This window comes from Acomys minous (assembly GCF_964271855.1).
Source record: "Acomys minous genome assembly, chromosome: 7".
In the NCBI taxonomy this organism is placed as follows: domain Eukaryota; kingdom Metazoa; phylum Chordata; class Mammalia; order Rodentia; family Muridae; genus Acomys; species Acomys minous.
Genome location: NC_140488.1, coordinates 56,930,881 through 56,955,633, shown reverse-complemented (window position 1 = coordinate 56,955,633; position 24,753 = coordinate 56,930,881). Strand labels below are relative to the sequence as shown.

The 24,753-nt window shown below is 36.7% G+C and overlaps 1 protein-coding gene across 1 annotated transcript; it reads left to right on the top strand.

Annotated features, from left to right (window-relative positions):
* Window positions 1–379: 379 nt before the first annotated feature.
* Window positions 380–24,254, top strand: LOC311602449 (vigilin-like). Its single transcript, XM_084790559.1, has 3 exons — window positions 380–410; window positions 14,972–15,109; window positions 20,380–24,254. Exon 3 carries the CDS (start codon window positions 20,476–20,478, stop codon window positions 24,220–24,222), a length of 3,747 nt encoding a protein of 1,248 aa, XP_084646685.1. The 5' UTR covers window positions 380–410; window positions 14,972–15,109; window positions 20,380–20,475; the 3' UTR covers window positions 24,223–24,254.
* Window positions 24,255–24,753: the final 499 nt, after the last annotated feature.

The following is a 24,753-nucleotide window of genomic DNA, read 5'->3' as shown; positions in this document are numbered from 1 at the left end:
TTATTATTATTATTAATTCTATACTGAGTTCACTACTACATTTAGAATTTCTATATTTCTATATTATATTATTTGTATAGGTATGATTTTCAGTAGGCTTTTATATGTGTCCCTTTATCTCCTTTGCTATTCTAAATTATTCTTAAATGATTTTAAGGTGTTATGTTTGGTTGTTAATATATGAATATTTTTAAAAATTTGCTTCCTTTTGACAATCAATTTGTGTCCATCTCTTATTTAAGTACTGATATTTTTTTACTAGGATCACTCTGATACTGGGGAAAAGTCCTCATATTTGTCAGCATTTTTACTGTGAGGTAAGAATCTACCTCACAATTCAGTTGTCATGGGAACCTTCAGGTACATTCACAAAGCTCCAGCTTGTCCAGTCTGGTAGTTCATCTTTCCAGGTATGAAGTTTCTTTTAAACTTTTTTGGATTTTCATGTAACTTTTCAGTAACTTTTGATTATTCTATTAGACCACAATTGAGTTGGCCCTCTGTTCTATGTAATTATTTAATTATGTGCCAGGCCACTGTTTAATTATTGCCTCCTAAAAGTATCCTCTATTGTCTATGAAAAATATTCATTTCCAAGTCTCTCATGTCTACTCTTTTATTATTCTTTCTGAATTATTCTTATCTAAGTATAATAATGAATTTTATACCAATAAAGGAGAACATACTGTGTATTATTTTAATGTGTTAGTGTATGCTCATTAAATATGTGTGACTACACTGGTTTTTCTTTTGGTTATCAAGTCAGAATATTGATCTCTTTTTATAACTAATGTTTCATTACCATCCTTACATATTCTGATATTTCATCTTTAGTGTTGTTTTGTTTTAAATTTCAGGACTTTTAAAGAATTACCTTTAACTTTGACTACTGAATGCCCTAACAAATTTCCCTAAGACTATGTATTTCTACTAATATTTAACTTAAAAACATATTTCTTGATCAATCATCTTTACTTATTAAAAAATTTATTGTAACTTTAATTTAAGCACAGTTGACTATTTTTCAATATATTACTTTATGAAATCTAATTTTTATATCATTACTTTAAAATTACTTTTTTATAAAATTAGCAATATTTTATGTCATATTATTTATTTCATTTTCTCTTCTTAATTAGCATAAAATTATAGTAATTAATTAGATATTTGTTCCTTGTCTTAGAGTAGGCCAATCCTAGTACTGTGACTACTTAGCCATTTTAGAAAACTCTGAAAATTGCACTTTACAGGTAAACTAATATATTTCCAATTTATCATTGATCTTTGAGTATTACAACAGAATATTTTACAAGGTACTACTCTCAATTTTTTCCTTATCCTAAAATGTATGTATGATTATACTCGATTATGTTGTGTTAATTGGAACTCCTAATCTTCCTTCCTCCATATCTAGAGTGATATGCCTAAAGTCATTTAACCACAAAGTAGTCATTGAAATCTTCAGTGCTATTTTTTGTAGAAAATTCTCACTATTATTGCACACATTAAAAGCCTCAATTAATATTTATCTCTTCTTAAAATTGTACACATCATTGAATTTGTATCTATTAATTGTGCATATGCTTAATATCCCAGTTTTAGCCAATCCTACTCATGACATATATCTAGCTTGTCTTTTCCTCTGTTGCTAGTTTAATCCCTTAAATTCCTAATTGGGGTTGCACTAAGGATAATGTATGCAGTAAACCTAGAACCCCTGTTCAAGTCTAGCCTATGGACAGCTCATTCTCCACGGTTGTGAGGAGAGCAGGGATCTGCCTCTGACATGAACTCTGCTAACCCCCAATTTGATCAGTTCCCCTTGCTGGGGAGGCCCAGCTTGCACACAGAGGAGGGTGAGTCAGGCTATCCATATGAAACCTGATAGGCTGTGGCCATATGGTGGGGTGGAGGTCATTTTCTTCCAGAGGGCTAGCAGAGGGGAATAGAGTGAAAGATGGAGGGAGGGTGGGAATAGGAAGATACAAGGGAAGGGATAACAATTGTGATATAATCTGACTAAATTAAAATAAATTTTAAAAAATTTAAATTCCTATTTGGGTATCTTACAGGTACATATCTCATTAAAGGGGATATGTATTTCTCCCATCTTAGATTATCTTCAGGGAGACCATGTTTCATTTAACCTTCTGGTTTCAGAATGTTCTCTTGAATTTATAAAACAGGACTTTCCCCTTTCATGGGTTTGGAAAGATCCTGTCACTTTTTTCAGAGAATATTACCAAACATTGATATTACTATTTTTAAAGGAGTTTACCATGACATTTCAAATTCTAAGGAGGAACAACTTGATGCTTTCTCTTTTATATCCACCCCTTTACTTTCATCAGTTGTGATGCTATATGCCTTTAATTCTAGCAACTGATAAATGGAAGCAGAAGAATCAGAAATTCAGGGTTATTCTTGCCATAAAACAAGTTTAAGGCCTGCACATGAGATAAAGTTTCAAGCATAATAACAGTAACAAAACTAAACCATACATAAATGTCTCAAACACACAAAAACTAATATTAATATTGCTTATGCAAACATAATTACTGAGCAATACTTATTGACATGTTCCAGGTTCTTCTGTTTCAGCAATGAATTTTGCAGAGAAAAATGGGTTGTTATGGGAAAGGAGTTAGTTATATAAGTGAAAAAAAAAAACTAGCTTGAAATACTCTAGAACCGGATCATGGGTTTCTTCCCAAAAATGAAGAGAATGAGATCCCATGACTTTTCATGAGTGGTTTTCTTCTTCTTCTTCTTCTTCTTCTTCTTCTTCTTCTTCTTCTTCTTCTTCTTCTTCTTCTTCTTCTTCTTCTTCTTCTTCTGCCTTTGCTGTTTTGCTACATGTAGCCGGTAGCCTTATTCCAAAAATCTGGTGTAATTGCTTACTTTTACATGTTAATCTCCAGATTTTCTTCCAGTTTCCTATCCCTTATTCTACCTAAGGTCCACCTCAAAGAATTGTAGTACCATATATCTTTTCCATCAATAAAAGTAAGAAGTCTTCTCTGTGAAGGGCATAGACCTTGCTTAATAAATATCATTTTTTCTACTGTACCTCCCATTAGAGAGGATTCTCCACTTCATGTTCAAGTTTTTCTGTGTCATGAGGTGGGTCGCCCCAGAGGGCAAAGAGGTTTACTTTCAGAGGTTGTTGTAGTCTAGAAGATTCTAGTTGAGTTATTAGATTTAGAGAACAAGAACCTTAATGATAAACTAGAATTTGAAGCATGAATAACAGAGCCACTGTATTACTTCCCATAGCAAGCACCTTATTGATTCGAACATTGATCCCAGTCATGACTCCAAATAGATATTAGTCTTTAGATTTGAGTATCTCTTAATCATCTCCTCTAATTTTATAGGAATTTTTCAACTTTCATAAAATTATTTATTTAAATGCAATATATTTATTAAATATTATGCTAACACTTTCCAGCTTGATTTCAAAATATCTAAAGCTCTGTAATTTTTAAATAAAATTTATGTGGGGTTTAAGGGCTTTCTCAATAGAAATTCCAACAGCTTCCCATGTTCCTGTACACTGATATTTCTAATTTAAAAGTGGCTTATTTTTTTCTCCAAAGCTTATGTGGCTCTTTCACTTGAAGGTATGTTCTGAAGGAACAGTTTTCCAATTTTGATATTTAGGATACAGGCTCCTCTCTCTGTCTCCTATTAATGATTTCACTATATGGAGCATAATTTAAAAGCACACGTTGCCTTAGTGTGGGTCTTTTTTTTTTCATACTAATTGAGAAGCATCTAAAGAATTGCTTGTGGTATAGTTGTTACATTTTAGACAAAACCATCAATAAAAGAAGTTGGTGAGATTGAATATTTACATTAAAATTGGCATAAAGAAATTACTTATTCTTATAGAAAGAAGAGGAACAATAACAGCAGACTAAAATATGTTATTGGCTGGAGTGCATAAACTGTTCTGCACTGGCTTAGGATTATAAAGGAGAAAAATTATCAGGGACTGCTTCAGACCATTTAAAGCAACAATCCTAATGGTGACACTTCACTTTATTTGAAATTTGAGGTTCTCCAACAATTTACAGGAATAGGTCTCTGGAGTCTTCAAGTAGGATCACTAAGTTTGAACTTTCAGATATTATACTTGATATATTGACAGAGTTGTCCATTTTTTGTGGTTTGAGAACTATAGAGACAGTCAAGACTACCTTGAAAAAATTCCTTCCATCAAAAGAGCAGTCAATTTTATTGTTGTTAGGGCTTCTCTGGGTACTTCACAAGGTAAGGATATCATAGATTTAAACATATTACAGAATTGTAAAAATGCCACTAAGTAAATTAACATACGACTTATCAGCTGAGGAATGGGATATTGAGAGACAATCAGGATTGGATGAATAAAAACCGGTTTGTCAATGTAAAACATTGCCTGTGGAATTAAGTATTGTCTTTGGGTATCTCTATTACCCCATGTCTATTGACTGACTAAAAGGTTACATTTTCAAGAAAAGAGCCAAAGATCAAATAAGAGTCTCTGCATCAATAAGTAGATTAATTTCCTTACCTACTATATCTAAGGTAACCCAAGTTTCTTCAGTAAAGTTGAAGAGGTCTCTTTACTTATTCTCTTTTGTTCCCATTGGTTATCTTCCAATTATTGGTTGTTAACAATAAGACCTTGGTGTTCAATAGCCAAATCTGAGGAATCTAAGGAGTAATTTTCTATTTCTGAAGCTATCTATATATGTCCAGGAAGGATTGGCTGTTAAAATGTTACTTTAAAAGAGCTTCTCCTTCTGGGAATAAACAATTCAGATGGTGGATTTTTTGAAAAGTTTCAACTAGCATGTTGAGATATGGGGCAAGAATTACCTCCTCTTGACTGCCCTTATTGATCTTGTCAATGATAACACATTCCTTAGTGCATCATATAATTTCTGTAATAATACTTCCTGTCATCATTATGGCCCCATGCTGGGTTTATTTTCATACAGGTTCTGTTCACTGTGAAGACAGGTATAATGATTTTGAATTCAAAAGATAGTTTATAGTCATATATAAGTAGTATTTATCTAAATCAGTATTCTTAAATTAGCCTTTTCACAGTCAATTTTTTATTGTGAAGTTACAAGATTTTAAAATATTTATGATCAAATTAATGTATGCACAACCTTTATTCTTTTTTTAGTTTTTTATTAGTTTATTCTTTTTTTCCTTTTCTTATTAATTTATTCTTGTTACATCTCAACGGTTATCCCAAACCTTGTATCCTCCCATCTTCCTTCCCTCCCATTTTCCCCTTATTCCCTTCCCCTATGACTGTTCCTGAGGGGGATTACATCCCCCTGTATATGCTCATAGGGTATCAAGTATCTTCTTGGTAACCTGCTGTCCTTCCCCTGAGCGCCACAAGGTCTCCCACTCCAGGGGACATGGTCAAATGTGAGGCACCAGAGTATGGGAGAAAGTCACATCCCACTCTCCACTCAACTGTGGAGAATGTCCTGTCCATTAGCTAGATCTGGATAGGGGTTAAAAGTTTACCGCTTGTATTGTCCTTGGCTGGTGCCTTAGTTTGAGTGGGACCCCTAGGCCTAAATCTGCGTATCATAATGTTCTACTTGTAGATTTCTAGGACCTTCTGGATCCTTCTATTTTGGTTTTCTCCCATGCTTCTCTCATTTAGAGTCCCATTAGTATGTCCTCCACTCTTTCCCAGTTTTTTGGTAAGTGAAGGCTTTTGTGGGACATGTCCCTTGGGCTAGTATGCAGATATAAGTCAGTATATACAATTTGAGACTTTCTGCTTCTGGGTTAACTCATTCATTATGATCATTTCTAGTTCAATCCATTTATCCACAAAATTAGGGAATTCCTTGTTTTTAATAGCTGAGTAGTATTCCATAGTGTATATGTACCACAGTTTCTTTATCCATTCTTCTACTGAGAGACACTTAGGCTGTTTCCATGTTCTGGCTATTATGAATAAGGCTGCCATGAACATGGTTGAACAAATTTTCTTGTGTGCTGGAGCATCTTCTGGGTATATTCCAAGGAGTTGAATGGCTGGGTCTTGAGGAAGCCCTATTCCCATTTTTCTGAGATAGCACCAGATAGATTTCCAAAGTGGCTGTACTAGTTTGCATTCCCACCACCAATTAAGGAGTGTTCCTCTCTCTCCTCATCCTCACCAGCATGTGGTGTCGCTTGAATTTTTGATCTTAGCCATTCTGATGGGTGTAAGATGGAATCTCAGGGTTGTTTTGATTTGCATTTCCCTGATGACTAATGAGGTTGATCATTTCTTTAAGTGTTTCTCAGCCATTTGATATTCCTCTGTTGAGAATTCTCTGTTTAGTTCCAAGCACCATTTCTCAATTGGTTTATTTGGTTTTGTGGTGTTTAATTTTTTGAGTTGTTTATATATTTTGGATATTAGACCTTTGTCAGATTTAGGGTTGGTGAAGAACTTCCCAGTCTGTAGATGGTTGCTTTGTTCTCTTGATAGTGTCTACTGCCTTAAAGAAGCTTCTCAGCCTCTTGAGTTCCCATTTATGAATTGTTGACATTAAGGCCTGGGCTGTTGGTGTTCTGTTCAGGAAGTTGTCTCCTGTGCCAATGTGTTCCAGACTGTTCCCACTTTTTATTCTAAGTGACTTAGTCTCTCTGGTTTTATGTTGAGGTCTTTAATCCACTTGAATTTGAGTTTTGTGTAAGGTGAAAAATATGGGACCAGTTGCATTTTTTTTACATAAAGAACTCCAGTTAGACCATCACCATTTGTTGAAGATGCTATCATTTTTCCATTGAATGGATTGGGCTTCTTTGTCAAAAATCAAGTGACCATATGTGTGTGCATTCATATCAGGGTCTTTGATTTGATTGCACTGATCAACCAGTCTGTTGCTGTGCCAGTACTATGCTGTTTTAAATACTATTCCTTTATAGTACAGTTTGAGATCAGGTATGGAGATTCCTCCAGAGCACCTTTTATTGTACAAGATTGTTTTAGCTATTCTGGGTTTTTTGTTTTTCCATATGAAGTTCAGAATTGAACTTTCAATGTCCTTAAAACATTGTGTAGTTATTTTGATAGGGATTGCAATGAATTTGTAGATTGCTTTTGGTAGGATGGCCATTTTTACTATGTTAAATCTCCTGATCCATGAGCAGGGCAGATCATTACATCTTCTCATGTCGTCTTCAATCTCTTTCGTCAGAGTTTTGAAATTTTTTTCAAAAAAGTCCTTCTCTTACTTCGTTAGAGTAACTCCTAAATATTTTAAATTGCTTGTGGCTAATATGAACAGTGTGGCTTTCCTAATTTCTTCCTCAGCAAGCTTGTCATTTGTGTATAGGAAGGCTACAGACTTTTTTGAGTTAATTTTGTATCCTTCCAATTTGCTGAAGGTGTTTATCAGCTGTAGGAGTTCTCTGGTTGAATTTTGAGGGTCACTTTTGTACACTATCATATCATCTGCAAATAGGGATAATTTGACTTCCTCCTTTCCCATTTTTAAACCCTTGATCTCCTTTTGTTGTCTTATTGCTCTGGCTAGAACTTTGAGTACTATATTGAAGAGATATGGAGAGAGTGGGCAGCCTTGCCTTGTTCCTGATTTTAGAGGAATTTCCTTGAGTACCTCACCATTTACTTTGATTTTGGCTATTGGCTTGCTGTATATAGCCTTTATTATGTTGAGGAATGTGCCTTGTATCCCTGATGTCTCTAAAACTTTAAAGATGAATGGGTGTTGGATTTTATCAAATGATTTCTCTACATCTACAGAAATGATCATGTGGTTTTTTATTTTCAGTTTGTTTATAGGGTGGATTACATTCATGGATTTCCATATATTAAACCATCCCTACATGCCTGGAATGAAGCCTACTTGGTCATGATAAATGATACCTTTGATGTGTTCTTGTATTCGTTTTGCAAGTATTTTATTTAGTATTTTTGCATCAATGTTCATAAGAGAAATTGGTCTGAAATTCTCTTTCTTTGTTGGGTCTTTGAGAGATTTAGGCATCAGTGAGACTATGGCCTCATAGAATGAATTTGGTACTGTTCCATTCATTTCTATTTTTTGGAGTAGCTTGAAGAGTATCGGTATTAGCTCGCCCTTGAAGTCTGGTAAAATTCAGCACTGAAACCATCTGGCCCTGGGCTTTTTTGTTTGGGAGACTATCAATAATTTCTTCTATTTCTGTAGGAGAAATGGTAACATTTAGCTTGTTTATCTGTTCTTCACTCAACTTTGGCAAGTGAAATTGATCATGATAATTGTTCATTTCCCTTAGATTTTCAAATTTTTGTGGCATATATACCTTCAAAGTAGAATCTTATAATTCTTTGTATTTCTTCAGTGTCTGTTGTTATGTCTCCCTTTTCATTTCTGATTTTGTTGATTTCAATATTTTCCCCTTTTGGTTAGTTTGGCTAACGGTCTGTCTATCTTGTTGATTTTCTCAAAGAACCAGCTCTTGGTTTTGTTGATTCTTTGGACTGTTTTCTTAGTTTCTAATTTGTTAATTTCAGCCCTGAGTTTGATTATTTCCAGATATCTACTCTTTTGGGTGTTTCTGCTTCTTTTTTTCCTAGGGCTTCCAGTTGTGTCGTTCAGATGCTTTTGTGCGATGTTTCCAATTTCTTTTTAAAGGCACTTAGTGCTATGAATTTTCCTCTTAGCACTGCTTTCAATATAGCCCACAAATTTGGGTAGGTTATTCCTTCATTTTCATTGAATTTCAGAAACTCCTTGATTTCATTCTTTATTTCCTCCCTGACCAGGTGTCATTTAGCAAAGAGTTGTTTAGTTCCCCCATACGTGTAGGCTTTTTGTTATTTCTGTTGTTGTTGAATTGCAGCCTAAGAGCATGGTGATTTCAGAGGATACCAGTTATTTTTTCAATCCTCTTGTATCTGTTGAGGCTTGCTTTGTGACCTATGATGTGATCAATTTTGGAGAAGGTTCCATGGGGTGTAGAGAAGATAGTATATTCTTTTCTGTTTGGGTGAAAGGTTCTATAGATATTTGTTAGATCCATTGTACACATGGTATTGGTTAATGATGTTATTTCTCGGCTTAGTTTCTGTTTCAATGACTTATCCTTCAGTGAGAGTGGGGTGTTGAAGTCTCCCATTATTATTTAGTGGGGATCGATGTGTGACTTAAACCCTTTTAACAGACCTTTTACAAATGTGGGTGCCCTTGTATTGGGAGCATAGTTGTTCAGAATTGTGATGTCATCTTTGTGACTTTACCTTTGATGAGTATGAAGTGTCCTTCCGCATCTTTTTTGATTAATTTTGGTTGAAAGTCTATTTTGTGCGATATTAAAATGGCTATGCCTGCTTGCTTCTTGTGACCATTTACTTGGAATATTTTTTTCCATTCTTCTACCCTGAGGTAATGCCTATCATTATGAGTGAGGTGTTTTTCTTGGATGCAGAAGAATGTTGGATCTTATTTATGTTCCCATTCAGTTAGTCTGTGTCTTTTTATTGGAGAATTGAGACCATTGCCATTGAGAGATATTAATGACCAGTGACTGTTAAGAGTCTTAATTTTGATGTTGGTTCCAGTCGAGCATTTGTGTAGTTGGTTTTTTGCCATGGTATAGTTATCTATTTCCTGAGTAGTTTTGATGTTGTTTCCAGTAGAGCATTTTTGTAGTTGTGTTTTTGCCATGGTAAAAACACAACTGAGTAGTTTTGGTTGTAGGTTGTAGGTTGACCCTTTGGTATGGAGTATTCCTTCTGCTACCTTATATAAACTGGATTTGTGGATAGGTACTGTTTGAATTTGTTTTTCTCATGGAATATTTTGTTTTCTCCATCAATGGTTATTGATAGTTTTGCTGGGTAAAGTAGTCTGGCCTGGCATCTGTGGTCTCTTAGGGTTTGCAAGATCTCTGTCCAGGCCCTTCTGGCTTTTATGGTCTCTGCTGAGAAGTCGGGTGTAATTCTGATACGTTTGCCATTAAATGTTATTTGGCCCTTTTCCCTTGCAGCTTTTAATATTTTTTCTTTGTTCTGTTTGTTTTATGTTTTGATTATTATGTGACAGGCAGTTTTTCTTTTCTTGTCAATTCTATGTGGTATTCTGTAGGACTCTTGTATGTTTATAGGCATCTCTTTCTTTAGATTGGGGAAATTTTCTTCTATGATTTTGTAGAGAATAGTTTCTGGGCCTTGGAGTCTGATATCTGCTCTTTCTTCAATGCCTATTATCCTCAGATTTATTCTTTTCATGGTGTCTTTAATTTCTTGGATGTTTTGTGTCAGGTGTTTTCTAGATTTGGCATTTTCTTTAATGGTTGCTTCAAGATCTGTGATTGTATCTTCTAGACCAGAGATTCTTTCCTCCATCTCTTGGATTCTGTTAGAAAAGCTCATCTCTGTGTTGCCTACCTTTTCTCTGAGGTGTCACGTTCTCGTTTTTCTTCTGTCTGTGTTTTTATCATTGAATCCATTTTCATCTTCAGATCTTGAATTGATTTTTGATTTCTTTCATCTGATTGATTATTTCTGAGTTTCTTCCATTGCCTCTTTATAGGTCTTCAGAGCTTGAACGGTTTTATTTATTTCTTTCATCTGCTTGTTTGCATTTTCCTGAAATTTTTCCAGTTCCACTCTATGTTCTTCTTTTATGTCTCTCACCTGTTTGGCTGCATCCTCCTGCATTTGATTACCAATTTTATTTGTTTCCACCATTACAATCCTCATTACCAAGGATTTGAAGTCATTTTCTTTTTTCCATTGCATTTGGCTTCTCTGGGTTGTTTTCTTTGGGATAGCTGGAAACTGGAGATGCCATGTTGTTTTGGGGTTTTTTGCGTATGCTTTTACGCTGATCTTTAGACATCTTGCCATCTTTGTTTTTGTTGTGTAGCTTCCAGAGTTGCACTGAGGGAGTCTGATGTTAGATTCACTTGTTTTCTCATGATTTCCGTAGGCTGGAAGCTCTGATGCTTTACTGGTGTGGATGGCAGGAGGTTAGCCCTGTCGTTTTGGGCTCTCACAGCCAGTGATCCTCAGCTCCTCTGTGCTGTGGGTGCTGCAATCATTTTGGGTGTCTGAATGAGCGTTGAGTTAGGCCCAGGTTTCTGCAGCCTTCTGGGTCCCCTGCGAAGTCTAGCCAGGGTTATTGGGCCCGAACCAAGCATGGAGCTCAGCTAGATTCTCAGGGCCTGGACCATCTGCCAAGCTCAGCTAGGGATTCTGGGCCCAAAATGCACACAGGGTACAGCCAGAACTTTTGGGCTGAGACTGTGCTCCAAGCTCTGCTAGGGGCTTTTGGCCCAAAGTGCGTGCTGTGGTCAGTTATTGACTCAGAGCCCAAATCATCTGCCAAGCTCAGCCAGGAATTCTGGATTCCAACTGCACAGTGTGTCCAACCACAGTCTTACAGCTGGGATTGTGCCAACAGCTCAACTAGAGTATCTGGGCCCAATCAGTCTGCCAAGCACAGTTAGGGACTCTGGCCCCAAACTGCATGCCGAGCTCCACCCGAGTCTCCGGGGCATAACTGTGCACCAAGCTCAGCCAGGGACTCTGGACTCACACTGCATACTGAGTTAAGCACTGGACTCCGGGCCTAAACTGCCTGTATAGTCTAGCCAGAGTCTGAGGCCTCTGAGCCTGTGTGTACAGCTCAGCTAGAGTCTCTCAGCCCAAACTGCCCGGCAAGTCCAGCTAGGGCCTCTAGGATGAATCTGCGTGCTGACCTCAGCCTGCATCAGCACCTAAGGACTGCCCACTGAGCTGAACTAGTGTCTAGGGAGATCTGCTCACTGCACTGAGCTAGTGCCTAGGGTGGGACTGAGTGCTCTGCCCAGCCTGTGTCACAGCAGGAGAATTGTGGCTGTGCTGAACTCGCACTTTCTGTGGCACTGAGTGCTCTGGCCAGCCTGCGTCACAGCAGGAGAACTGTGGCTGCGCTGAGCTAGTGCTTTCGGTGGAACTGAGCACTCTGCCCAGCCTGCGTCACAGCAGGAGAACTGCGGCTGTGCTGAGCTAGCACGTAGGGTGGAACTGAGCACTCTGCCCAACCTGCATCTCAGCAGGAGAACTGTGGCTATGCTGAGCTAGCACTTTCTGTGGCACTCACAGCAGGAGAACTGTCACTGAGCTGAGCTTGTGCCTAGGGTTGAACTGAGTGCTCTGCCAAGCCTGCGTAACAGCAGGGGAGCTGTGGCTGCACTGAGCTAGTGCCTTGGGCAGAATTGCTTACTGAGCTGAGCCAGTATCTACATGGCACTGCGTATTGAACTGAACCTGAGACTCTGGGGCTGAACTGTCCCCCGTGTCCAGTTTGGGTCTTAAGGCACCACACGACCCAAATCCTGTCCAGAGTCCCCTCTCCAGCAGCAACTCCTACTGGCCACCACACCAATCGCCTCCACCAGAAGGCTCTGAGCTGCAAAACTCAGCCACCACCGCTGGTACCGCTGGTGCTGCTGGTGCTCCTGTTGCCGCTGCTGCTGCTGCTGTCTCTGCCGCTGCTGCTCTGATCCGAGAAAATCTGTGCTCCTCCCATGTACATGGGTATGCAGGTCCTCCGCACCCTGTTCCCTCCAAACCGTGGAGCACTCCTGCTGCCATGTTGTCGGGACCTTGGTGTTCCTTGGTGAGAAATCTGTGCGTTTCCCTGAATTGTTCGCTGGAGCTTCCAAACACGGTCCACACTGCTATCTTGGATCCTCTACAACCTTTATTCTAATTAACAATCCATAGCATTAAAAAATAAAATAAGGAATGAGAGATGGTTCAACAGTTTAAATACTTTCGCCTGTTATAGGGAATCAGTGTTCAATTCCCTGCATTGTAGCTTACAACTGCTTGTAACTACAGTTCTAGATATTTGAACAGCCCTCTTCTGGATCTCACAACTGTGTGTGTGTGTGTGTGTGTGTGTGTGTGTGTGTGTGTGTGTATGTATGTGTGTATGTTTGTGTGTGTGTGTGTGTATACATATACATATATTTTAAATGGCCTTTGATCCCTTCATGTCTAACAGACAAATCTAAGTCAGTTTTAATATGTCACGAATTTGAAAGAAAATAAATCTTCCTTTGAACTATTTAAGCTATTTCTAACCAGAAATTCTACTAAAGGTGTACATGGATTTTTCTCTTTTAAATTTATATATTATAATATTTGAATATATATTTCACATATTCAAGTCAATCTTTTATCAGACTACAAAGCTATACACAACACACACACATACACACACACACACACACACACACACACACACACACACTCACACACACACACATATATATATATATATATATCTGAGATAGGGTTTCTCTGTGTTCTGGAACTCACTCTGTAGATCAGGCCAGCTTCAAACTCACAGAGATATGCCTGACTCTGCCTCCCTTAGTGCTGGGATTTAAAGCATGCATCATCATTGCATGGTGGTTTTAAAATATTTCTGAATGAATTTGTATATGCATAACCTGTACTCTAATTCATATATGTTATTTTTAGTATATAAATTATTATTAAAATTAGTATATACATTTGTCACATATTTTGAGCTTTATATGGAAGAGAGGACTCTCACTTATTCTAAGATACCATATAAATAAACTTTTAAACATATTTGTTAGTGGAATATGATTCTGGTCTTCTCTCAGCTTTCTGGTTCTTGTCTGCCCCATTTTATGAATTAATAGAAGATGTTTAAAAAAAGCAGTTTATAAGAATCTGGACAATGTATAGAAGATAGAACCTTCATATATAAATATTGAGTTTTTTTCAGAGTAAACTGTGTGGCCCTTAAGGACTGTGACTGATTAATGACAAAAGGAGCTACTGTGACAGACATGCTATCATTAAGTAAACAGGGGACAGTGGATAGAGAAGCAATTGTGCCATGCTAACCTATATGCTGACATAAAATCATTACTTCTCATTTCTGGAACAGTTTTCTTGACAATTGTTTTCTCAACCATATAATTAACAGATTCATTTGGATTAATTTTTGAGGGGACAAGAGCATGTTTTTGTTCTCTGCTAAAGAATAATTTTATGCAGTAAACCATCTTAAGTCAATTTGTACATTTTGGAAGCTGCTAAACCACACTGTTGGTTCACTTAGTAATTTAAGTTTTATTCCTTCTCAAGTCTCTGAGGGGCATTGCAGACAAGATAGTATAGTTTTACAACCAAGTTTAGTTGGTTAGGGGATAAGATCATTTTAGATCAAGATGAAGAAGTTAAGCTATTAGAGTTGAGATAGAATAGATATTTAGTTTCATTTGGAAATTTAGACCCAAAAAGACAGGAAAGACACTGTCTTCAAACTGGACAAATGCAGATGGCCAATTCTCTATGAATATAACATGTGTAGAACTCATTCTTCTCATGATTGTCACATGGTTCTCCCTGCTGTATGCTGTTTGTTTTATGCATGTGTAATAAAATAACTGTATTTTTTAAAAAAGGAATGTAAATAAGAGCAAAAAAGAGTAATTTTATGTTCTTTTGGGCAGTTTGGAATGCCAATTCACATTATTTTGACCAAAAAACCATGTAAAAGAAAAAATAAAAGAGATTTGAAGAACAGTTAAAAAATATATAAAATTGTTATTGTTCTCCAGAAACAAATGTATTTTCCCTAATAGTCCTCAAGAAAATCATACTACCCAAACATTCCCTTGTCTCAATTTATATTTTGATTGTTAAAGACTGGCAATTGAGTTGAATCCTTCTTCCTTTCATATCACATTTATAATTCTAAAATGAAGTAACTATGATATTTTCCTCCTCCTTAAAATGGTGTCATACTAGGAAAATAGAAGTTGGGGGTCTTAGGCACAAAGACATTCAAACTTGCTTGTTTAGAAGAATCTGCCTAAATTATTTCCATTCACGTCACTGGTTTGAGACTGCAGTGAAATTTAAATACTGTGTCAATCTACAGTTCAACTAATTTGAATATTCATATTTTTTCAGCTTTGCCATTAACATTAAGGACAGTCACCAGTTCCATGACGTTTTCATGTCTAGTTATTTTGGAGCCCTGTGAGCTAAGTCTGTGCTCTCAGAGATTTATCATCAAGCAGAAGCCTATACATTGGACTAGAAGAAAAGGTAGGCTAGAACATGCCAAGCTTTTAAGAAATTTAATATTGTATTAGTTTGTTCAAAGCTACTTTCTGCAGTGATGAATGTTTGAAAAGATTTGATGACTGGCCCTATAGGATCTCAGACACTATGTTTGAGTATGAATATCTGTGTACACTGGGTAGCTATTTAAATACTGAAAATGCAAGTACATTTTGTCCTTTAAAAATGGGGTACTTACCACCATCTGGAGATGTAATACCTGAAAAGTGAAACAAAGAACCAGAAGTGTGTTTTTTTAAAAATTTGAAAGAAATAGTCTATACTCAATAGGAAATAATATTAAACAAGTTCACTCAATCTCAGACTCCATAAATGCATGCTCTCAATCATGTGAGTATCTTAGGCCATAATGTATACTTGAATACAGATGAACAAATATAAGTGTGTATATAGAATAATATCTAGAAAAAGAACAAAAAGGTATCTTAGGTCATAAGGATGGGTGAAATCTTGATAAATGCAATTGTTTTTACTTTTAACTTTGTGATATTTTTAAAGGGAACTTTTGGTGTGGATTGAAAAATTAAAAATGTGATTGATAATGAAATGTAAAATGTAAAGCAATACTCCACCACTTCAGAGTCTGTCTCCTAACTGTATAGTGTCAGTCCAGAATCCAGATTAGGAAGTGAGTATGGGTTTGAAGTGTGTGGGTATTGGTGTCAATACAGCTCTTCTAGTATTACTGCCCTTTCAGTCACACAACTTTTCCATTGATACAGTCACACAGCTCCTCCAGTTTTCTTTATGGAAGTGGAGTAAGGACCGTATAAACCACTGGGAAGTAGGTAGGGACTTTCATATGAATTCCTTGGCTGTGGATAAGGTACTAGGAATGCTTCATTTGCACAGAGAAGAATTCCAGGTGCTAGGCTATGTGACTACCTGAGAATTGTCAAGATGTGGGTCACAAGACTGTGTACTCCATGCACAGAACAGGGAGGGAGTGATCCTTACCCTTGCCTGTCTCAAGATTGAGATTTTCAAGCTTTAGACATGTCTTGATGTCACTCTAGCTCTAAACCAGTTTCTGCAATAGTACAATTCACAATCCACATGACTCACAACTCCTCCTGTTTGCTTTATACAGGAGAGGTAGTCATCATTCATTGTAATCATCAGTCTCCATGTTGGAAATGGATTGGGTATTGAACCAGAACACGATTGGCAGTGAGTTTTGCAATATTTCCAACCTGCCATCTTAGAAATTGGAATAGACAAGGTGCCAGGAGTAGGGATCGATGGCCAGTAAGGGGGCCAAAAAGCAGGATTAGCAAAGTTACGAGAGGGTTTGATTATCATGAGGTAGGGGTGTTTGGAGCATAGTTTGATAGGAGATTTCTGAGCATTTGTATATCTTGTTTCACTAGCCCAGATTCATTTATATAGAAGCAGCATTCCTCCCCCAACACAAATGCAAGCCTCCCTACCCCCACTCATCAGTAAGTAAGTCCAGAGCTATCCACTTTTGGAGAATAATCTTTGGTGGGGAAGAGCTCTGTTCTTAAAGGGACTTGAAACTGCCCACAGTGGAAGCTATCACCTGGTAAAGCTTGTCCTGGAGGTCACTGGCCAGATAGTGTGTATTGAGGAGAGCTGTTCCACCACTTCCCATGGCACCCAGTAAGACAATGAGATCCAGTCCATTGAGCACAGGGATGAGGATCTCTCCTTTTCTTAGGTCTTCTCTCAGTTGTAAAGTGAGTTTTTCAGGCTCATGGAGGTACATCTGGTGAGCAATAATTATGGGGATACAGAAACCTGACAAGGGGGTAGGGCGTTAATGCAGGAACCAGTAGTTATTTCAGCAGAGAAGAGCAGGGGGCTGAATACATATTGGTTTGATGACAGTGATGTTACAAGATCTTATAGGTTGAAATCTTGAGGAGGGCCCTACAAGGGAAAAGAGGAGTGGATAGATCAAAGAGAGGAATGTCTTCTAACTTTCATGTGGGAAAGGGTCCACCAGATTCACGAAGAAAGGTGCTAATGGGAACAGCTGCCAATAGTGTTTAGGAGAGTGACATGCAGAAGAGACATTGAGAGGCATTGGATGGGTGCTTAGGGTAAGGTATTCAGCTGTATATTTGATGTATTGTATCCAGAAAAAGGTGGCTTATAATGCCTTCTGAGTTTATCTTGAAGAATTATAACATGTGTAAAGACTATGGGACAAATTGGCTAGAGATATGCAGGTAGTCTAAAGATTATTTAGTATAGCTATTAGGGTAGAACTTATCAATGACCATCATTCATCTCACTGATAACTGATGGAATACTGATATGAATTTTAAGTTTGGTGAGTGAGCATAGTTCTACCACAAATGGTGGCTTCAATTGGGCATCCCCAACATATGCAACCTCCTTATATGGAGGTCTCCTAAAGGCATCTACCTGTAGTCACCTATAATTCCTTAGGAAAGCAGAGGAAACAGCTGAGGATAGTAGAAATGGAATTGGGCTATAAAGTAAACTCAGTCCTGGTAGAGGACCCATCAAGTGGGCAGTCCTGGATTTTTTTCTTCATGTCTCCAGCCAAAATTTTCAAGAGGTCTTTACTGGTTATATCTATTTTTTATTAACTTTGAAAGAATTGACAGATTTTTGCTTTCTAATGAATTAGAGAAAAATCTCTTCCTCAATGCAGCATTCTTAGAGTTTAAAGTCTGATTTAATTCAGTAGTCTTTTCCAAAATATTGTGCTTCTTAGTAGCTGAGTTGCTGTTCTTATGTATAATTTTTTATGTCAATAAAGCATTATTTATCCTACCTGCTTATGGTAACTAAGAAAGGATATACTATGTGACCTATGTACCACTCCTAAATAATACAAATAAAAGTACAGGACAAAATATACCTTCCATTTAAATTTTGTGGCATATTTATATCAAAATAACACATTAATTATATTGTATTTTATTTAAATGTAACAATTTAAAAATAGAAGCCTTCAATTAGGATAATTTATATCAGAAGCAAGCCTATTTATGATAGCATGCTTATATAGAATTTTAAAAGTAGATTAAAATATCGGCAGCCTTTACCAATCATAATTCTGTGATTTTATAATATTAAAATAAAGTACCACTTTTAAGAGTAAAAACATAGAGCATAACTATAAATTTTAGAAAGCAAAACAACCAAAATACAATTGTACTTTGGAAACAAGCAAGCCATCTGGGTCTCTTGTAATTTCTTTCCATTAGAGCCAATTTGTTTTAAGCCTCAGCTGATATTTATTTAGTTATTTATTTGGGTGTTTAGGTCCAAAGTGCCTTTAAGGTTTAAGACAAGTCATTTTACTTTTGAGAAGATATTTCTGCTATTAATGAAAAGAAAGAACATTTAAGCAAAAATTAAATAAAGAACAAAGAAAATTCAATGCTTTGGACCAGTTACACTGTAGCTGTGTTGATTGGCCTTTTAACTGAAAAGATGATAGGCTAATAATACACACAGTGTGTCCAGGGAATTTATATTGGGAGTGTGTGTCTGGCCATATTGGCACACCTGGAAGATTCTTTCTACTTAAGTGCTGTTCAAGCCTGGCATAAAAAAGGCCATCATAGGGTATCAAGTCTCTTCTTGGTAACCTGCTATCCTTCCTCTGAGTGCCACCAGGTCTCCCCATCCAGGGGACATACAGGGGGAAAAATCCCCCTCAGAAACAGTCATAGGGGAAGGGAATAAGGGGAAAATGGGAGGGAGGGAAGAATGGGAGGATACAAGGGATGGGATAACCATTGAGATGTAACAAGAATAAATTAATAAAAAATTTTTAAAAAGATAACACACACACACACACACACACCAAAAAAAAAAAAAAGGCCATCATTTTTGGCTCTTAGTTTGTTTTTAGGCAGTGGGAGAAAAAAATCCTAGGGGCATATGCCTGCTTGCTTGTCAGACCCATCCTCCTCTCTTTTTTAATAAAGATATATCTTATTTTTAATTATTTTATATATATATATGTCTGTGTGTGGGTATGTACACATGGAAGTGCATGTGCCCCAGGGTTCCAGAGAAAGATCTCAGATACCCTGAAGCTGTAGTTACAGGGAGTTGTGACCTGTTAGAATTAGTGTGGGAATCAAACTCAGGTCTGCTGCAAGTGCAGTACATACTCTTAACCACTGAGCCATCTCTCCATCTTCCTGAAAATTCTTAATAAATAAAAATGCATAACAAGAATAGTGCAATAGAAAACATGTGGATACAATTAAAAATGTATTGGATACTTTTTCAAGGGACAAAGGTAACACTGAGTAGTTACTGAGTCATTGCAGTTCAAGTCTAAGATTATTCATTTGGCATCAATGTTGGTGATATTTGAAGTTATAAGTCTAAATTAAATCACATAGGGGAAAATTTTAGAGAGAAGAATGGACCCTGAGTTTGACACAGCAGGTAGTAAAATAAAATTGTTTTATGTAAAATTCTGGTAGAGGAAGTGGTACTAGGGAAAGAATTTAAATCAGAAAGATATTTATGATCAATTTAAGCAGAAGTAGGGTAGTTCAGTAATCAGAAGGGATGTTTTTTTTTGCTTTAACGTGGATGAATCTCAACAAAGTTTTACTCCAACAAGGAATTGAGGTTTAATTGGATCTGCAGGCTATACTATTTTTTATAAAATATCCAAATCAGGTAAGTATACAGATTACAATATTTTCTTTGCCTGAGTGTGATGGTGGAAATGGTGGTTGTCTTCAAGTGAGGTTTAGTGATCTATGTTTGGTGATGGATATCCGGTAAAGCTGAGTTGTATGGAACTCTATGTTTACTAAAACAAACAAACAAACATTTAATTATATACATGAAATGTGTGAATTTGTAAGTTATTGCCCAATTAAAATTAATTAAATAAAAACACAAATCCTAGAAAATGCAATACCCTTGAAGACCTTACTTTTTTCAAAGAATTATAGGTGCTCAACAGTGTTATTTGGGTGGGGTAGTGGTAAAAAAATAATAATTCTGAGTTGGAAAAAGAAATGTCATTTATATCCAATATAAATAAAGAAGGTTTTCCTTTGGAAAACAGTGTTTGCTTTTTCCTCATAATCTAAGTCATTCATGTACTCATAGGATGATAGGATAGATGAATAAATAAATTTTTGAAGTTTTCGTTAAATAAAAGTGTACAACCATAAGAATATAATTTTATTGTCTTGAGTCTATATATTAATTTAGAAAGGAAAGATATCCTTAAAGTGTTCATTCTTCCCACACAGTAATATGCAAGAAGGCAGCTACAGGAAGTATTTGTGTTTTTGCTGTTGACATTTTATCTGCCACACATCTGGATTGAATCTACTCAAATATCAACAATGAATTCCAAAATAAAATCTACTCCACACCAAAACAAGTCTGTTCGAAAAGGAAATCATGCTAACTTTACAAAGGATGTGGGTGGTATGTCGACATATGAAAATAAAGTCACTGAACACCCAGAGGAAACAAATTGTTCAGAAAATCCTGAAGAACATGCAGAAATATCAAGCACTAATATTCTTCAGGCTGAGGAAGTTTCAACCCTCACTCAGGTTTTTCATGTACTATTAGAAGAAGACAATTATTTGATTCAATTAGGTGAAGGTACACTAACAAAATTCTATGCATATACCATGGAAAATACTGGTGTCAACTTAGAATCATCTTTTGTCAAAGATCAAGGACTCTATATAATAGTGTTTGGCAATCCAGAAGCTGTCATAAAAGCTGAGAATGAAATTTTTAAATGGTGTCAAGAACAAGATTTACCTTTAACTCTCATGTCCAAACAAGAACATTGTTTTTTTCTAGACCAGACTGGAGATAAAGCACAACATTTGGAACAAGAAGATGAAGTAAATACTCAGATCAGAAGTCCACACAATCAAAACAACTGTATAAATACTGTTGATGCATATCATATAAAGATGAAATCTTCAGATGGAAGTCTACCTACATCTGACAAAAGAAGTAAGGGTGATATCCATACTTTTGAAATGAAGAAAATTTGTAATAGCCTGACTGCTGAGCCATACCTTCAAGCAAGTGACAACATTTTCCAAAAAACAGAGGAACATATCCCTTTTCCACTATATAGTGCCAATGGGACAGAAATAGATATTAATGAAATACATGTGGATGAAACTGATTGTTGTGAAAATGAGATGATTGAGAAGACCAACACTCTAACTGAGGATGTGATGAGGAATTTTCAAGAAACTTATAGCATAGGTTTCAGAGGAAGTTTGTTGAAAGAGATCCTAGAAAGAGCTGGAGATTCAACAGATCAATCACTCTCAGAAAGCATGTCGGATTCTGTGACACAACACAGTGAGCCTAACAGTTCAGTGGAGGTATTTAATGAACCCGATTGCAGTGATGATGATTACATTGTTTCTTCCATCTCTGCCCCTTCTTGGCTGCACAGGTTTATTATTGGTAAGAAATGTGAAAACATAACTGAGATAACAGATACTGTGCCAAAAGTTCAAATACATTTTACAACTGAAGACAAAATTATGCTGAAAGGACCAATAGATGATGTAAATTACGCTCAAGAAAAATTTGATATCATTGTAAAAGACTTAACTAGTAAAATGGAATGTACTGAGATAAGCAGTGACAGTCAATTTCAGAAATACCTGACAGGAAATAATGGTGAAATCCTAAATAGAATTACAGAAAAGAACCAAGTATCTATCTCAGTGTTTCCTGAAAGTGAATCAAAGTATTCCATTCGAATTGAAGGAGAATCTCTAGGTGTACAGCAAGCCAAAAGAGAACTCCTTGATCTGGCTAATAATTTGGAAGAGGAGCATAGCCAGGAAATAATCATTAAACACCAATTTCACCATATACTTATTGGGCAGAAAGGTGAAAGAGTCCGCGAAATTTGTAAGAAATTCCCTGATGTCATCCTGAATTTTCCACACCCTGCAGAGAAAAGTGATGTTGTCCAACTGATAGGGCCAAAATATGAATCAGAAAGATGTGCACAGTATTTGGAGAACTTGTTGAAAAATATTAAAGAAAACAACTATTCTATAAGTGTTTCTGTGATGAAAAGGCTTCACAAAAGGATCATTGGAAAAGGAGGTTCAAACCTTAGAAAAATATCTGAAACAACCAACACCAAGATTAGTTATCCACCAGAAAACTGCAACTCAGAGGAGTTTGTCATTACTGGATATCCAGAAAATTGTGAAATTGCACGTAACTGGATACTTTCAATTCAGCAAGAGATAGCTGATACTGCAGAGGAGGAAATTTCCATTCCCCCTAATCTATACAAATGTCTGATTAATCCCAAAGAATGTTTGATAAATTCAATCATAGCGGAATGTGGGAAGATCTATCTGCATTTTCCTAAAAACAAGTCAGGCCTGCCTAAAGTCATTATCAATGGCTCTGTCGAAAGTGTTGAAAAGGCGAAAGCAAAGCTTCTGAAACTCGCAGAAGAGCAAGCCAAGAATTATTCTGGGACTCTTCATATCAAATCACAATATCATCAATTCCTTGTGAATAAAAATGGAGGTAATATTTCGAAAATCTGTGAAGAGACTGGGACACATATTATTTTCCCTAACCTTAAGAATAAAGATCAAGAATCCATTACAATTACAGGGACTGAAGAGGCTGTTAGAGCAGTGAAAAGACGACTAGAGGATTTGATTAAAGACTTAGAGAATGTAGTGGAGGATTCCATCCTAATAAGTCGTAGATTTCACCATTATTTTGTCATGAGGAAGGGCCAGCTTTTAAGAGAAATGGCAGAGGAATATGGTGGTGTCATTATAACATTCTCTTATGCAGGGAAAGAGAATACAAAAGTCACACTAAAAGGGGCAAAGCCTTGTGTTGAGGCAGCTAAGAAACACATTCAGGTGATTTTTGAGCCTTTGGGCTCCCAAGTTACAACACGGTATGTTGTACCTCAGATGTTCCAACCTTTTATCATGGGACCAATATCTTCACGAATACAGCAAATTGCCAGGGACTATAAAGTTCAAATCAAATTCCCAGACATAGAAAAACCAGCCCTACATATGGATCAAGATATTCAGGAGAAGGGGAAAGAAAAGTGGAAAATGTCTGGTAATGATCTTGCTTCTGATTCCTCAAGAAAATGTGACACCATATATATCTCAGGCCAAGTGGAAAATTGCAAGGCAGCTACTGAAGCTCTTGCATCTTTAATTCCTGTCACTGCTGAAGTTCATGTGCCCCTTCACCTACATCCTTACATCATCGGGCACAAAGGAAGTGGCTTACGTAAACTAGTAAAGGAATTTGAAGTTCATACCGAGATATTACAACCTGGAAAAAATTCCGATGTCATATCTATTATGGGCCTTGCAGCAAATGTGGAACAAGCCAAGATGAGATTACAAAAACGAGTACAGGCTTTACAAATGGAAATAGAAGATCGAACACTAAGAAATTTTAAGCTAGTGTTCAATCTAGATTCAAAATATCGATCCAAGTTCACCGGTCATAAGGGTTTGCTTCTTACTCAGATTTGCACAGAGCATGATGTTACTGTACATTTTCCAAAGAAAGGAAGTCATGACTTGCAAGACCAAGTCACTATTACTGGCTATAAAGAGAACACTCTAGCTGCTCGAGATGCAATAATGAGAGTGTTGCATAAGATCGAAAAAACAATTTCTAAGGAAATCCCACTAAACCATCAGGTTCGTGGCAATGTCATTGGATTTCGTGGAAAAACCATCAATAAAATAATGGATCAATACCAAGTAGACATACGTCTACCTCCAAAAGGGTCATATAATCCTAATATCACCATAACTGGACTCCCTGAGAATGTACAACAAGCAATTGAGCATATCCTCAATCTTGAGAAGTACTATCTGTCAATGGTCATAAGCCATGGACCTCAGCAGGAGCAAACTAAAAGTGTCTCCCTTTGCAATATGCCCACAACACCATCCAAGAGTTTTGTGAGAAAATACATTCCTTGTTATGCTAAAACAGCCACAAAGCTCCCAGATATGGATAATTGTGAACATTTTCCAAGATTAAAACAGCAAATGTCTTCTAAGAATCATCCTTCAAAACAGTAACAATGATGATCAAAACAATAAAGTGTTCCAAACTGCTCACCTGAAAATATTGCCATTTTTTACCTTTATTTTCCACAAAACTTCCATGTATGAATGCTGTAAATACAAAATTTCTCCGGTCTCCTTTCCTCCCTCTATGTTTTATCCATACTTGCCTATTCTCTCTCAAATTCATACTTCTTCTTATTGTTGTTTTACACACACACACACACACACACACACACACACAAAGACACAAACACACCAACCACTACGAAGCCCTTTCAGTATTGGGGTAACAGTTGAAACTGTAAAACACATCTGCAATGGCTTATATTGTGAAAACAAAGCCTCTTAGTTTTGTCAGTTAAAAATCTATTATTAGCTGCACAGTAGAGTAGGAGGCTATTGGTTGCTACCATAAATAGGTATAACAAATGAATGTCTGTTTATGGATCTATTTCTTATCAGAGAATGTCTATGAAATGGTAAGCCTCTGGCTCAGTGAACAACTAATTAACATCGATATTCTGAGTATAAGTGGAAGTACCC